Source organism: Bos indicus, chromosome 16 (genome assembly GCF_029378745.1).
Source record: "Bos indicus isolate NIAB-ARS_2022 breed Sahiwal x Tharparkar chromosome 16, NIAB-ARS_B.indTharparkar_mat_pri_1.0, whole genome shotgun sequence".
Taxonomy (NCBI): Eukaryota; Metazoa; Chordata; class Mammalia; order Artiodactyla; family Bovidae; genus Bos; species Bos indicus.
Window position 1 is genome coordinate 53,307,569 of NC_091775.1, and position 17,263 is coordinate 53,324,831.

General features: G+C 49.4%; 1 protein-coding gene across 3 annotated transcripts in view; it reads right to left on the minus strand.

Annotated features, from left to right (window-relative positions):
- Positions 1 to 17,263, minus strand: part of KAZN (kazrin, periplakin interacting protein) — a 1,348,869-nt gene that overhangs the window by 123,296 nt on the left and 1,208,310 nt on the right. For all 3 annotated transcript variants that reach the window (XM_070768463.1, XM_070768464.1, XM_070768465.1), the window contains one exon: positions 11,138 to 11,329. In XM_070768463.1, the coding sequence (XP_070624564.1) occupies positions 11,138 to 11,329 (192 nt within the window). The remainder of the gene's footprint in view (positions 1 to 11,137; positions 11,330 to 17,263) is intronic.

The window sequence follows — 17,263 nt, forward strand, 5'->3', positions numbered from 1 at the left end:
CTGCCACAGATTCAGGACCCTGTCCTGTCCATCACGGCAAGATGGGCTCACACAGTGATGGAGGCCACGGCTCCAAACAGGGTTGAACAGGGTCTCGGGCAGTATCTTCTAAGAGGCAGCTTTAGAGCCTGGCTTTTCTCACACTGAGCTCTGCTCTCCTCCTTTCAGCCAATCGGTCTCTGACCTTCCTGGGAAGGGAGTGGGGATTAACTAAAGCAGTGGCTCAAGGTCTGCAGCCCCTGCTCACACCTTAAATATGGTGGCCGAGGCCATTGACATGTCCCGGGGCTGAAGTGTGTTCATTGAGCTGCGCAGGGAAAGGAGGCCGGGAAGAGAAGCTCTTGGCTTATGTGTCCCAGAGACCAGCCTTGACACCTTCACCCCCTGGGACAACCTCTGGAGCAAAGACTAGGAATGAATCCACAAATTCTGGTGCCTCAAAGGGCCCCGGAATGACACTCAAGGATACTGTGCTTCCAAACCCAGATCTGGCCCTCTGTCTTATTTCCTCCTAATTTCACTCCCTTCCTCTCTTCTACTATGAATACCCCCTCTAAGACCTCAGAATCAAGAGAATCTGCTAAGAACAGAGATTTGGTAACCAGGGTCACTGGGGATCAAGTCTAACAGCCAGGAAACTAGAAAAATCTGAGCCTCTCTCATCCCCATTTTGTAGATGGGGAAACTGAGGCTAATAAACACTACTCAATTTCTAACAAGGGTTGCTGGGAGGGTCAGTGGGTTCATGCAGCAAAGCTAAGTTCAAGTGCTAAATAAATGTTAGCTGACAGAGAGTGAAGTAAGTCAGAAAGAAAAAAAAATCATATATTTACACATATATATGGAATCTAGAAAAATAGTATGTGCATGCTAAGTTGCTTCAGGCATGTCCAGCTCTTTTTGACCTCATGGACTGTAGCCTGCCAGGCTCCTCTGTCTATGGGATTCTCCAGGAAAGAATACCAAAGTGGGCTGCAATGCTTTCCTCTAGGTCAGGATCTTCCTGACCCAGGGATCGAACCTGCATGTCCTGTAGCTGCTACAGTGCAGGCAGATTCTTTCTCTGAGCCACCAGGGAAATGTTACAGATGATCTTATTTACAAACAGAAATAGAGACACAAATGTATGGACACCAAGCTGGGAAGAGGTGGGTGGGATGAACTGGAAGGTTGGGATTGGCATATATACACTATTGATACTAGGTATAAACAGGTAACTAATGAGAACCTGCTGTATAGCACAGGGAACTCTACTGGATGCTCTGTGGTGACCTAAGTGGAAGGAAACGGAAATGAGAGGGGATATATGTATACACATAGCTGATTCACTTTGCTGTACAGTAGAAACCAACACAACATTGTAAAGCAACTGTACTCCAATAAAAAAAAAAATAATAAAAAAGCTAGCCGAGGTGATTATTGCTCAAAAGGGATTTATTATGTGTTCACACCTCAGTCATCCCAACTACGAAATGGGTGTATGAAGTATTTTTTCCTAAATAGGGAACAGCGGTTGGGCTCTGGTACTTGCTTCTTAAACAGATATGTGGAGGGTAAGTCCTGGAGGGTGTCTGAGTATTTTCAAACTAACCAGTCTTGCTGCTTTTCTCAGGATAAATGGAAGACTGCCACAATCAGAACATTAATACATAATGTAATCTACTGAGAATTCAACTCAAAGCATTGAAGGAGACCCCAGAAAGAGTAATTGCTTGGGGGGCCGTGGGAGTAGACTCTGGTCTAGGGATGCAGAAACAGTGACAAAGGGGACGTGGGCGGAGGGACTGGACTGGCTGCCTTTCCAGTTCATAGAGTCCAGGACCCAGGGGGAAATCCCAGACAGGGCGGGGAGAGAGGACACAGGTGTAAAAACCTATAAAAGGCAAAGAAGCCCAAAGGGACAAGGCTGATGCCATGTGTCACCAGAACCCCAGATTCTAAGCAAATTCTGGGTATGGTTCTAGTTAAAATGTTCTCTGTGAAAGACAATTATCACATGATATCACTTATATGTGGAATCTAAAAAAATGATACAGATGAATTTATTTACAAAATAGAAACGGACTCACAGATATTAATAACAAACTTACAGTTACCAAAGGGGAAAGGTGCAGGGAGGGATAAATCTGGAGTTTGGCATTACCATATATACACTCATATATAAAATAGATAACCAGCAAGGACCTGCTGAATAGCACAGGGAATGCTCCTCAATATTCTATGATTACCTAAATGGGAAACAAATCTGAAGAAGAATAGATACATGTATATGCGCACCTAAAGCACTTAGCTGTACACCTGAAACTAACACAACACTGTAAATCAACTTTAAAATAAAAATTAAATTAAAAAATAAATACAAAATGCTCTCTGTTGTGGATCCACAGTCATGGCCACCAACAAACTTCACTTTCTGGGAACCAGAGCCTCGAGGGCCTCTGCCCACATGATGGTCACATGACTTGCTCTGGGCAACGAGATCTCAGCAAACAAGCAGCAGGAAGTGGCTTGAAAAGCACTCTTGCAACGCGCTATGGCATCGAAGGTGCTGATGATGGGCGAACTGGTCATACAGGGACTCTGCAACTTTTCTGGAAATCTCAAACTTCTCCAAAGAAACATTTATTAAAAAAAACACGTGCATCACAGAATGTGCTCTTTTTTGGGACTCTAGCTGCCATGTGAAGCAGCTAACCTGCCAGAGACACACAGCCTAGCCAGAGCTGTGACAGAAAAGATTCTGGACACTTCTTTGACCTGACCCCAGATCAAATCTAGAGCCTAAGATCCTTTCAAGGGGGATCTGTTAACTGTTAAAAACAGTCAGTAGCGTATTTGGAAGATATTCTGTCAGTAGAGTTAAAATTCTCTGGAAGCTTCTACCAAATTCTAAGATGTATCACCTAAGTGTCTTTGACATCAGGGCTGTGGGACAGAGGGGCTGGCTTTGGGGGGATGGGGGGCTGCAGCAGCCGCCAAGACATCAGACTAGATGGCCCAAGAAAACAGTGGAAGCTTCTGTGTATGACTTACTTATCAAAGGGGAGCATATAAATTCAACCCAGGGCAACAGACTGCCCAGAAGATGAACAAATCCTTTGATGCAAGGAATGAGAAAAGAATGGAGTGTGGATGTGGGAAGGGAAATAGGAAACATTAAGTTGCTTTTCAAACCCACACAGTGTTGGAGACAAGGATGTGTGTGTAAAAAAAGCAGGTGGGCAGAACCATCCCAGAGAGATGAGACATTATTCTATTCAATCGCCACTCAGGCCACCTACCGCCCCACTGTCTGCAGGCCTAGTTACTCTCACAAAGGCAGCCAAGACATGGCCACACCTGCTAGGAACAAAAAGGACACTGGTGTCCCCTGCTGCTCAAGGCCTAGGACGTTCTCTGCACCCCAGAACTCCTCAAAGCAGAGTATCTGCGGCACAGATTCTTACCTGCCAGCCTGTTTGGTCATTAAAAAACACACTATTCAATGAATGTGCATTGAGTATGTTGTGGGTTTCAGGAGTGTCACTGGGTTCTGGGCAGGGCCTGGGTCTGATCCGCCTCCAAACGGTCTGAGCCACAGGCACAGGTTCTGTTGTGGGGAAGCTTTCAGGAAACATTTGTTGAACAAGCAGATTAAATAATAAGGCCCAGTTCCTTCCAGGAGCTCAGTGTAGGACAGGTGACTCGTTGTGAGGCAGGGACAAGGCCCTGCCAGGGCTTACTCCTCACGCTGAAGACAGGAAGCCTGCGCATCGTTTCTCCTTTGCCGCGCTCACCAATCATTGGCTTCGTTCAGATAATAAGGCTACATCTGTGCTGGGAGCTGCGCCTGTAGGAGCCTGGCAAGTGGCAAACCCGACAGGAAGCAGACACCCCCGCAGTGTGTGCTGAGTCCCAAGGGAGGTCAGTGTCTAGGGCTGTGAAGTACAGGGAGGAGCCCTTACTAGCCTCTTCCTCCTGTCGTAGTAAATTACTACAGGTTTAGTATCTTATAGTTCTAGACATCAGAAGTCTGAACTGGATCTTGGGAGGCTAACATCAAGGTGTGGGCAGGGCAATCTTCCTTCTGGAGGCTCTAGGAAAGAATCTGTTTCTGTCTTTTTGAGCTTCGAGAGGACATGCACATTCCTTGGCTCATGGCCCCTGCCTCCATCTTCAACGCCAGCACTGATGGATTGAGTCCTCATGTAAAATCTCCAGCCTGTTCTCTGACTTGCTCTGAGTCTGACTCTTCTGCCTCCTCTTTCACTTTGAAGGATCCATGAGATTACACTGGGCCCACAGGATCATCCCTCCATCTTAAGGATGTCTGATTAACAACTTTAATTCTCATTTGCCATGTAAACCACCATGTCCATATGCTCTAGAAAATTGGGAGGTAGACATCTTGGGGGTGAAGGGGTATCATCCTGCCAACCACAGGCCCTGGACCCATCAAGTGGAGATGGTCCAGAAAGGTTCCTGGAGGAAGCAGAGCCTGAATTGGGAATTGGAGGAAGAATGACCCTCAGGAGGCTGGGGGAGAAGAAAGGGCAAATGCAAAGACCCAGAGAAGGGAGAGGATCCACAGGCATCTTGGGGAACTATACATATGTAACACGTGTGTCCACATGCCAGAAGGAGAGAGATGAGGCTGCAAGGCAAGGAGAGGGTAGGAAAGGGCAACAGGACCATCTTAACACCTCATTCCTCATACTTGCCTCCTGCTCAAAACCTCCATGTCCCTGAACCCCAGGGTCCAACCCTTGGGGTTCACCGTGATCATCCCCTGCCACCCTCCACCTTCGCACTCCTGTACACAGGCTGGCCTCCTTACCATGCTATATCCCCTACAATAATACCATCTCTGTCCCTGCTGAAGTCTGAACCTGACCCGAACCAGGTACTGCTGTGTAATCTTGGCACATTCAGAGCCCACCTCATACTCATGTGAAAATTAAATGAGCTAAAGTGTGTGGCATTTTGAGCTAAAAGTGCTCAAAAATGCTGGCTGTCACCACCACTACCACCAACAACATTTCAGGGGGTCCAAGAGGAAGACTATTTCATAACAGGACTTAGACATTATTTGCCTCTTTTACTGTGTAAATATTTGTAATGTTGGTAAAAAAAAAAAAAGCTATGCTGGGTAAAATGTTGACATCCTTGCAGAAATCATGACAGTGGCATCAAACTGCGTAAGTAGTAACTATGTTCTTTAGATGGAAAAAAGGGAGGGGCAGTTTTACTTAACAATATCCTTGAGGAAGAGGTAAAAATAATTAATTCTATTCAAACTTGATCCCCAAGTACATATTTTTTAAATAAAATGGGAAGTACACATAAAACTCTTTTGTTGCATATCAAAGCACAACGTTCGTCTCAAGGAAAATCATTCGTGAAACTGTTTGAGTGACTAGCTAGTCACTTTTTGTAGGACATCATTTGTAATTGAAAGAATGAGCGCTGCTGCTGCTGCTAAGTCGCTTCAGTTGTGTCCGACTCTGTGCGACCCCAGAGACGGCAGCCCACCAGGCTCCCCCGTCCCTGGGATTCTCCAGGCAAGAACACTGGAGTGGGTTGCCATTTCCTTCTCCAATGCATGAAAGTGAAAAGTGAAAGTGAAGTCGCTCAGTCGTGTCCGACTCTTGGCGACCCCATGGACTGCAGCCTTCCAGGCTCCTCCGCCCATGGGATTTTCCAGGCAAGAGTACTGGAGTGGGGAAAGAATGATCACCATACACTATAGTATCTGGCAAACTACTGAACTAATAAGTTACCAAATAAGTAAGTCTATTACTTCTAGGAGAACAAGTGACAGTATTTGTTGCCAGTGATAAAACTTGAAATTTTGAGTGAAAGTCCGAATTTGGGTAAACTTGATCTGCCATGAGGACTTTACCAGCTCCTCAAGACTTTTCTAAAGAGATTGGTGGTGATGTTAACAGATGTGACTTTTTGATGTTGGACAATGAAATATATCAACCTTTGGAGGATTCAAATCACTCAGGGAACCATTATTTTCTGAGTGATCAATGTTAGATTCCAAAAAATCATGTTGGGTACAATCTCCGCGTGTGTGTGTGTGTGTGTGTGTGTTAGTTGCTCAGTTGTGTCTGACTCTTGTGACCCCATGGACTGTAGCCCACTAGGCTCCTCTGGCCATGGAATTCTCCAGGCAAGAATACTGGAGTGGTTGCCATTTCCTTCTCTAGGGATCTTCCTGACCCAGGGATTGAACCCGGGTCTCCTGCACTGCAGGCAGATTCTTTACCACTGATCCACAATTTCCATTCAAAATGCCAATCGGACCAATGGTTTTGTCCATCCAGAGCACAAAACCTTCATTGGATATGGATTTAGATTCCACACTCAGCACACCTCTAAAAACTATCATTTGGTGAGTTCTAGTATAGCATCAAGAGAAATATCCACAGTTATCTAATAAGACAATTAATTTACTCCTCCCTCTTCCAGATACATATCTGTGTGATGCTAGATTTTCAATCAAAACAACAAACCACAGTAGCTTGACTGAGGAGTAACTATGAAAACTCAGCAGTCTTCTATGAAGTCAGACATTAAACAGTTTTTGAAAACTGTGAACCAATGCTGCTCTTCACCCTCAAGTTTTTTTATTTAGGAAAAAACAGTAATTTTTCACTTAAAAACTATGTTAACATGTAATAAGTTTAGTATTGTTATTTTAAAATAAATTAATGATAATATAGACATGTTTTGCTTTTAATTTCTAAGATAGCAAACACTGATAGATCTAAACCATATAAACAAAAGCTCTTTGGGGTCATCAATTTTATGCGTGTAAAGTGGTCCAGAGACCAGAAGGTTTGATAAATGCTGTCCTAAGAAAACAGATTTAAACAGATCTGTATAGTGCAGTGCTACATAACAGCAAGAATGAAAAGGAAAAAAAGCGGAAACAACTTAAATATCCAATAACAGAAAAGTGGCTAAATAAATTACAGGGCTTCCATTCGGCAGAACATTATGGAGTCACTAAAAATTATGTTTTCAAGGAGTATTTATCCTTGCGGGAAAACGCTCAACACACTCGACATGCCGTTAAGTGATTAAAAGAGGGAAGAAGGAAATTTTCATGATCATTGTTTCTGTAATGCCTTGAATCTCGAATGAAATCAATGAAACTGAGGGGGAGATCAAGACACCCTAAAGGAGTCCCCCAGGCAACAGGCTCACCACGAGTGTGGGGCTGGGGTCATGCAGGGACTCTGGGGTAAGTTTACAAACTCGATGACACCATTCCTTATTAAACAATCATTCAGAGCTTCTGCCTTTGAACTCAGGGTGAGACCAAAGTCCTAAACCAAACATTCCCAGACTCATCCCGGCAGAACCTTCTAAACAAAGGAACCTTCTAAACCCCAATTCTCCCAGACTTGATTCTTTTTGTTGGATTCTTTGATGTTGGAATCATGGCCTGATGTCTTGGGTGTTTGCTTGGGTTCCTAATCTTCTCACGTACTGAAAAATGCCAGTTTGGGGACTTCCCTGGCGGTCCAGTGGCTAAGATTCTCAGCTCCCAGTGCAGCAAGAAGCCTGGGTTCAATCCCTGATCTTGAAACTAAAGATTCAGCGTGTCTCAACAAAGACTGAAGATCCTGTGTGCTGCAACTAAGACCCAGTGCAACCAAATAAATATAGAAAAAAAAAAAAAAAAAATTCTAGTTTCAACCAACCCAAGCTACAAGCTACCAGAGTGAGGGTGGCCAGGTGGGGACCACCAGAGTGGAAGTCTTTGGGGGTTCTGCATTTTCCCACCGTAGGGACACTGGTTGTTAACAAGTGTTGTCCAACATCTGCAGCTTTCTTGGCTGGTGCATTTATTCTCATCTTTCTCATTAAGGGCATATAAATTCCTTTTCATGCCCCAGTCTCCTTCTGCCCACATCTGTCTGCAATTTACTCACCACATGCTGTGGCCGGGGAGGAAGCATCTTTGTGACTTTGTGGAACGCCAGGCAGGATGCTTGAGGCGCTGAAGGTGTTCACCTCACTGCTTTTCAGGAACACTTGCTACCATGAACGTAGATGGGCTCAGGGGTCTAGGGTCTGGGCCACCCTGAATGGGACTCAGGTGACCAGCATCTCCAAAGAGATCCAAGGAGGTCTGCCAAGCCTGCTCTCATCTGATCATCACTAAATATTTGCACTAATGGTTCTTGGCACTGGGCCAAGTGCTTCATATCTCTAATCCTCCCGAGAATTCTGTGAAGTAGCTACCAGTTATAACTGGTCCCAATTATAAGAAAAACAGGTATTATTACCTTCTACAAGAGAATTATGGTTCAGAGAGGTTAAGGAATCTGCCCTAGGTCACATAGCTAGTAAGCGACAGAGCTGGGATTCAAGCCCAGATCTGACTCCAGAATCTGCTGTCCCCATTACTGAGCTAGGGTGGCCTCCAGTCTCTCCTGTCCAGGCTGACTTCATCCCTAGTGACCTCATCCAGAGGGAAGAAAAGGGATTTAGCACAGTGGATAAAGTTTTGGACTCTGCTGATAATTAGCTTGTCATTTTGGCCAAGTTACTTAATCTCCCTGAACTTCATTCAGCTGTGTCCATCTGTGAACGGGGTTAATACCTCCCAGCAGGACTGGGGTGAATGGTAGACCAAGTGCGTAGAGCAGTGCTGGAACACGGTAGAAAAAAAAGAAAGTGAAGTCGCTCAGTCATGTTTGACTCTTTGCGACCCCATGGACTGTAGCCTACCAGACTCCATCCATGGGATTTCCCAAGGCAAGAATGCTGGAGTGGGTAGCCACTCCTTTCTCCAGGGGATCTTTCTGACCTGGGGTTCAAACCTGGGTCTCCCACACTGCAGGCAGACTCTTTACTGTCTGAGCCACCAGGGAAGCCCGCTGGAACACATAGTAGGTGTTCAATAAAGCTTTCTTTGAATGAATACTGGCAAATCCTTCTTGAAGAGATTATTGTTCCTACAAAGGAGCTGCCCCATCAAGGGGATCTCTGGTCCCTGAGCAAGGCCCTGAAGACTTTTGGGGATGGATAAGAAATCATACAGCCCAGAGATGGGAAGAAATGCCTACAAAGCTCTGTGCCCTGTGGGCTACACAGAGAAGGATGCATATCATGGTAACAGCCTTCAGAGACACGACCGCATGTAACTCACTGTCACTGTCCCATCATTCAGATCAGAAAGCTGAGGTCTAGAGAGTGTAGGCCGTCTGTCCTAGGAGCTGGGGAGTGGAGGGTAAAGGAGCCTGCCTGCCCATTCCCCTGGGCCCTGGAACAGCAGACAGAGGGATTCCTCCTTCTCATGGGTCCAGAAGGCAGAATAAGGGTGAGAACTCTTTCCTCGGCCCAGGACACAGAAGGCAGGTGTCTCTGTCCTGCAATGAACAGCGGCTGAGGAGGCTGAGACAGTGTCTGGCTGCTTTCCCAACTCTGCAGGATCGCAAAGCCTGGCAAGACCAGGACACTGGCTCATATGTCCCAAGCCCAGGAACACGTGCCCTGTATGGGAGACTCCTGAGACTTTGGGTTCTCCTTCCTGAGAAAGGTAGGGATGTTCCAGGGCCTCCGAGAAGCTGGGAGTGGAGGGGGTTCACACAGATCTTCCTGGACTGCAAGAGGCTTGTGTAGAGAAAATGTGCGTGCCTGGCACAGGGACTTCTGATCATGCAGCGTCAGCTGGACCATGACACAGACCACCTGCCCGCCGTGGCCTGAACAGACCACCCTGAGCACTGTCCAAGTGGGCCCACCAGAAGAATAACGTGTATGGCTGAGAAGGATACAAAAAGGGGCTGGAACACCTGGATGAGGGCTCAATGGTTTCCTGAGCTTCCTGGGTGGTGGGGTGTTGGACAGACAGTTGGCTTAACCAGTGTTCTGCTGCTCACTTCACACCTCCAGTCAGAGAAACCCAGGAGGACAGAGTCAACTAACCATCTAGCAAAATCCCTTCTCCTTCTCTACCCCCAACTCCTACCCCTCCAGAGCCTTGTAGCTGGGACACAGACCCCGAGCACTCCCTGCAGCCAAATGATCACACTCCTGCCAAAGACACTCTCTGACCTTGCACTTCAGCTCTTTCCCTGGATCCATCACAGGCCAAGGGGAGCAGAGAGGCCCACCAGCCTGAAACACCCTTGGGATAGTTACAGAAGAAAGGGAGAAACAGATTCTTTAAGCCACCCTGTTCTGGGGTCTTTGCTACAGCAGCCCGAAATCAATGTAAGGAATAAACCTGCTTTGGCTTCAGAAACAAAGTCTTCAGAGAGTATTTATCGGTTCTAGCCAGCGGTAAGTGGGAAGGAGCTTGCCAAGCTTTATTGCCTCTTCCCTCCCCAGGAGAATCAAAGATACTAAGACAGGCTCAAGAGATCAAGGTAGACCTCCCCGAATATTTTCTTCCCCAATGTTTCCTGTTGCAGGACTATTCGGAGAAGCCTTCCAATCTTTCTCAAATAACCTTTTGAGACACAGTGTGGGCAGGTGGCTCCCAGGAGAGAGAGGTATGTCAGCCCCCAGTATCCCAGGCCAGCACTAAGGAAAGCAGGTGACACGTGGGCCCACTGACCGCCTGTCTCCTCAAGTGGTTTCTCTCCCAGCTGCTCCCCCACCCCCACCCAGGGCTGGGTGCTGCATTTCTTAGAGGGGAGCTCCTTCAGACCAAGTAAAAGCAAAAAGAGGCCAAGCCCTCCCCTGCGGAGCCCACCATGGTGAGCATAAGTGAAGTGGCGGATGGACGTGTCCTCCAGCACAGACCCCCGCACAGCCACACTGTCCTGCAGGGGAGGCACCGCAGGACCCGGAGGGTTCTGGGAAAGAGGAGACCCAACTGCTGGGGCAGCACCCTGGATCAGCAAAGATAACTGACCACCTGCCAATCACACCTAGGAGGGAGGCGCCCCATGACCAGCCGTGATGGCGAAACTGAGGTGGTCACACCGCAGGACGGAAAGATACCTGTACCCGACCCAGCATGACACAGGATTCCACCCAAGAAGGAAGGGGCAGCCCGTGCCAGGAGACTCCCGGGTCCACGCCACTCCCCCTGCAGATGCAGGACCCTGGCTCTTGGTGCCCCCTGTGGCCCCGGCTGAGCCCCAGGTGAGGGAGAGGAGGGAGCTGTCCCCGACTTGTCACTCACCCTGCAAGGCTTCTTTGGCTCTGGCTAGCTCTTGCTCCTTCTGGGCCAGCTGGACCCTGAGCTCGGTGGCCGAGAGGACCTCAGAGGACTTGCCACCCTGCGACTCCTCCAGGTCCTTCATCAACATCTCCTTCATCTGCCGGAGAAGGTGGACTTCCTCCTGGAGCCGGGACACTTCCTCCCGCAGGAGCGCTAGGGGAGAAGGGCATGTAGTTAGAGCAAGGGACAGGGGAGGCTGGCTGCGCTCGTTCACTTTTCTGGGGACAGTTTGAAGGTGCTTTGTTTTTCCTGTTGCTATGTGCTCAGCACCTTTCCTACCGTGTGCAGGAAGAAAACCCCAAAACAAACTTCTTGCAAAGAGCCTCTGCCCCAGTCCTGGGCCCCACCCACAGTCTGCAGACCACGCCGAGTGGGATCCCCACCCCTTCATCCCTCCACACTGTCTAGGGCTCCACTGTGGCTGCAGCTAGAGCGTCCACTCCAATGGCCGGGGTCTCCCTCCCTGCAGAGGGCGGGAGCATTACAGTCATACCCAGCTACACTTCACATGCTTTACCTTGTTTACCAAAACCTTTGGAGGCAGGAGATCTGACCCCATTTCACAGGTTAGGAAGTCGAGGTGCAGAGAGACTAAGAAGCTCCGTGAGTTCATAAACTGAGTAGGTAATGGAGGTGGGGTCTGAACCTAGGCCTGGTTGACTCCAGGCACAGTCGGCACAACAGTAACTCAGGACGGGGCAGACCCAGGCAAGAGGCTCACCTCACTTAGAGACTGATTAAAGGAGGTTTTGAGAAGCTCATGGAAGCAGGCCCAGAGCGGCTGGCCTCGGAAGCATCACTAAGCTCACACCCTCCTGCAGGTTGGTACCTCTCTCTGCCACAGGCCAAGCTCTTTCCATCCTTAGGGGGCGGGCACAGTCCTTGCCTGTGAGGGTCAGAGGGCACAGCTACAGCACAGCTCTTGAGGCCCCAGGGTCTCTGGTCTGGCTCCCTTGCTGACCATGAGTGTGGTCACAAGCAAGTCCCTCCCACTCTGAGCCTCAGCTGCCCCTTCTGTAAAATGGGTCTAAGCCTCATGGGGTGGTGAGGCTCCCTCCTCTCATGGGGCCTGTTCCTGGAGACGGGCTCTGTGTATACAGCCAGTGCTCAGTGCCAGTGAAGCAGGGGTGTTTCCCCAGGCTCCTCCCAGGTGTGCGCTGTTCTCTAAGGTCCCACAGTCTGCACTCCTCGGGGATCCTGGACCCAAAGGGAGAGTCAAGCCTGTGGGGGCAGGCTGCGGGGGGAGCAGAGCTGAGGCCTCAGGGACTTGGGGTCCTCTGCCCCCAGAAGCCTGGGCAAAGGCGGCACCAAGTCCAGCCCCTGTTCCTGGTCCACCTCAACTACCTCCTCTGAGGCCATCTGGGTCCAGCTGCCACCCACATGAGCAGAGGCCTCCCTGGCCACCCAGCTCCTCCTCAGTCCCCAGCCAATCTCCAGCCTGATCCACAGAGCGCAGCACCTCATTGCTGAGCTCTAAACCCTCCCTCCCTGGCTGCCCATCAGCTGCCTTGTCACCCCATCGGAGGCCTTCCTCAGGCCACCTGGGGGAGACTTTCAGTTCTGAAGGTGCTAGATTCGTCCTGCCTCTGGGCTGTCAGAAGGGTTTCCTTCCTTCTTCACAGGTTCCTCCCTGTAGGGCAGTCTCAGCCCCACAGTTACATCAACAGCCCTAAAACGGCCCCACCCACGGTCCAATTCTGACAGCACTTTGGACGACACGCCCCAAACCCCTCACTAATGTGGGAGGCCCGCATTCACTGAGGGGCCTCAAATGTCCTGAACACTGTATGACGACACACGACAATCAGACAATCCCCCCACCCATCCATCCACCCATCCATCCACCCAGCAAGAGTTCACGGGCACCTACTCCAAGCCAGTTGCTCCTGCAGGCCCTGGGGACCCCTGGGTGAATGTCACAGACAGGTCCTACCCTCAGGCTGGTGCTCCTAGACCCCAGATGGGCTAAAGGAACCCAAACCTGCATCCCAGGGAGGCAGGCTATCTGCGGAGGAGTTCCTGATTGCTCTCACACGAACAGACTCAAGTGCAGGCTGGCGAATGTCCAAGTCTCTTAGAAAACCTACAAAGTAGGAAGTTTGCATTGGGGGTCCCTCCCCTGCTCTTATTCTAGGCAAACACTTGCAAGCTGTCTATACTGCAGGACTGCCTGGTGTCCAAAAAGAAGGGAACACCCTCAGCCTCAAAAAGTCTCCAGCGAGTAGAAGCAGCAACACAAGTAATTATAACACAAAGCAATGGCAGTACCTGCTTGGGGCACAGAATATTTGAAATAGGTCGTGGAAGACTGGGGAGGAGGGCAGTGAGCAGAGGGAACAGCCTGAGAAGTGCTGGGAAGCCAGAGGTCCCTGGGTAACCAGTGAACAGTTACAGGTGAGGAAGAACAGGAGGAAAGGGTAGGCCAGGGTCAGATTATAAAAGATGTTAACCCCAACCACACACTGTGCCCCAAGCCCTGGCTCGCCATCTCCAGCAGTACTCAAGACTCTGGAACTTTCATTCTCACTTTCTGCCATAGACTGAATATCTGTGTTCAAAATTCATATGTGAGAGACTTCCCTGATGGCCCAGTGGCTAAGACTCCACGCTCCTAATGCAGGTGGCCCAGGTTCTATCCCTGGTTGGGGAACTAGATCTCACATGCTGAAACTAAGAGTTAGTATGCCACCACTAAGAGTTTGCAGCCGGCAAATAAAGATTGAAGATCTTGGATGCTGCATTGAAGACTCAGTGCAGCCAAAAAAAAAAAAATCACGTGTGAAACCTAATCCCCAGGTGATGACAGTATGTGAAGACAACTGATCAGATCACAAGGGTGGAGCCATCATAAATGGGATTAGTGACCTGTCTACCAGGTGAAGATGAAGCAAAAAAGACAGCTATGAATCACCAAGAGGGTCCTTACCAGACATGGAATTTACCAGTGCCTGGTCTTGGACTTCCAGCCTCCAGAACTGTGAGACACACACTTCTGTGGCTTATAAGCCATCCGGTATTTTTGTTATAGCAACCCAAATAGGCCAAGACACTTTCCTTCATCAATTCTCCCCAGTCACAGCTGCCAGGGACTGTTTCCACTCAACAGTCACCAAATGTCTATTTCACAGTGGGGTGTGAGTGACTGCTAAGTACCCCATTTATATTTACATTACCAGGCAAGTAGAAGCCAGAACTGTTTTTTATTTTATTTTAGGGCTTTCTCAAACTGCCCAGAGGAAGCCACTGAGGTTGTTTGCTATCTATGCAGACCGCAGAGGATTCCAAGAGACCTGGCTTCAAATCCAGGCCTGACCAGGGCCTTGTTGTGACCCTGAGCAAGCTCTGTGATTTCTCTGACTCTCAGTTGCCATGTACACTGTGTGGGCACAATGTCACCCCTGTAGGGTTGCCAGATTGAGCAAAACAAAACAAAGTGAAGCAAAACGAACCAAAAAAGCCCAGATGCACAGTTAAATTTGAATTTTAGATAACAAATAATTTTTAATATAAGTGTATCCTAAATATTACACGGGACATACTTATGCTGAAAATTGATTCGATGTTTATCTAAAATTCAAATGTAACCGGGCGTGCTGTGTTTTATCCAGCAACCCTACTTCCGTCACAATGAAACGGGGCCATCATGAGAAAGGGCTGTACTGGATGATGGCCTGGGAGGAAGGAGGTGAAGGCACAGAGCAGCCTGGCACAGCCTTCTCTGCCCTCCCTCCACCGCTACTTGGATGAGGGCAAGATGGGGCTGCGTGTCCCTCTCCTGAGCTAACAGTGGCAAAGGTGGATTTTTTTTTCCTGTGCTCAGGTTGCTAATAGGTATACTGGACACCTAGGCCCCGCCCCTGGAGTCAGGTTCTGAACAAGCAGGAGGGCGGGAACCAGGTGTGGCTCTTGCAGGAGCCAAGTCTCAGGAGACCAGGCTGGAAAAACAACTCCACAGAAAGAGAGAGGCTTGTCCAAGCTTAGGAACTGCCCCTGCCCCCTCTAGACTAGATCTTGCACCACCTGGACCCTTCCAGGGGCAAACAGGGGTGACAGGTCTGGGACTGCAATCACAGAGAACCTCACAAGACTGAAGCCCATTTACCTGCTCTGGGACCATCTGCAGGCACTTCCCCTCCCTGGGGGCTTCCCAGGCGGTGCTAGCGGTAAAGAACCTGACTGCGATGCAAGAGGTTCAGGTGTGATCCCTGGGCTGGGATGATCCCCTGGAGGAGAGCGTGGCAACCCACTCCAGCATTCTTGCCTGGAGAATCCCATGGACAGAGGAGCTTGGTGGACTTCAGTCCATGGGGTAGCAAAGAGTCAGATACAACTGAAGGGACTTAGCATGCATGCACGCCCCTCCCTGGGCCTCAGTGGCCTCAACCGTGAAACGGAATGATAGGAACGTGTGATATACTTAAACGTGCACACGATGAGAACTGTGTGTGCTCTCAACTCCCCTTCCCCTCTGCACAGAGGGGAGTGAACTCATCCCCCAGGAGCAATGAAGAAGTGAGAGTTGGAAGATTTGGGTTTCTGCCTCAGAAGGACAGCTACCTCGCTGTGTGACCTAGGACAAGTCACTGTCCCTCTTTGGGCCTTCATAATGTTAGGTAGTTAGAATAGGAAACAGGAGTCCAAAATGGCAGTGGCTAAAAGACAAGGATGGGAAAAGCCCATGAAAATAGAACAAAGGAAGGTCAAAGGAAGGTCCGAGGACCGGCGTGAGGACCTCAGGTAGAACTAACAGCACTCCTGGCTAGCCCAATTTGCATAGCGCAGGCCTAGGGAGGAGGAAAAAACATAAAAAGAGGAGCCAAAGGGCCGGGGCTCTCTCTTCTCTTCGTCTTTGGGTCGGCATGCCCTCACGCCTCGAGGATGTATTTTCCTGCTATTTTCTAAATAAAACTGAGCTGTAACACGGAGCTGTAACACTGATCTAAGAGCTATAACATGGTCTGTTTAGAACAGAAAGCTATAACATGGTCTGTCTAAGAGCTGTGACGTGCTGAGGGCTTTATGTCCGTTGCTTCAAATTTTTGTTGAGACCAGACAGAACCGAGATTACACTCACCTGACATCTAGTATCAGTGCCCTTAGAAGAATGCACTCTTCATGAATCTAGAGGAATGCTGCGCTCCTCCCCTTTGCAGGGCAGGGGTCCCTGCTCTGGCTCACGGCTGCTCTGCTCAATGAGACACACATGGCTACTTACATGTAAATTAGTCACAACCTACTCAGTTCCTCAGCTGTGCTCACCTCATGTGAAGAGCACAGAGTCGCCCCTTCAGGACACGGAGCTCCGGGGTCAGTGGTCGTCCAGGGGCATGAAGCAGGGAAGGGAAGAAGTGGGGTTTGTGAGGCATCTGGCACAGAGCTGGCTGCAGACTCACGGACAGGAGGGAGCCTTGTGCCGAAAACTGGGGAAGGAGCCACATTCCTGCAGAAACTGTTCTAGCCTTTGCGGAGGGACACAAACAGCAAAGACTGACTGTGTACCTTTCTGCCTGTCACTGGGAAACCACGCACCCTCGGATCATAGGGCATTGGGCGAATGGTGGTGAAAGGTGTGTGTGTGTTAGTCGCTTAGTTGTGTCCAACTCTTCTTAACCCCATGGACTGTAGTCCACCAGACTCCTCTGTCCATGAGATTCTCCAGGCAAGAAACTGGAGTGGGTTGCCATGCCCTCCTCCAGGGTATCTTCCCGATCCAGGGGTCAAACCTTGGTCTCCTTGCACTGCAGGCATATTCTTTACTGTCTAAGCTACCAGGGAAGCCTGGTGGTGAAAGGGCCTGGTGCCCAGGAAGCCACAGACACAGCAATGTTCTTGGCCAAGGAAGCCGGAAGTAAGTGTTGCCTGGGAGATGGCTCTTCCCCTGCCGCCCTCCTCCGGGAAGCCGCCAGTCACCAATGGTGCTGCCCTCAGGGGTGGCCTTACCAGCAGGCAGGCCACACAGCAGAAGCCTCCAGGGCCTTCTTCTCAAGGGCAAGGGGGTGTGGCATACTTATCAGGTGGCGAAGGGAGCTGGGGAGACCCTGTGCCTCCCTAGCACATCTTTTGTTTGTGAGAGCAGTGAGTGTTCTG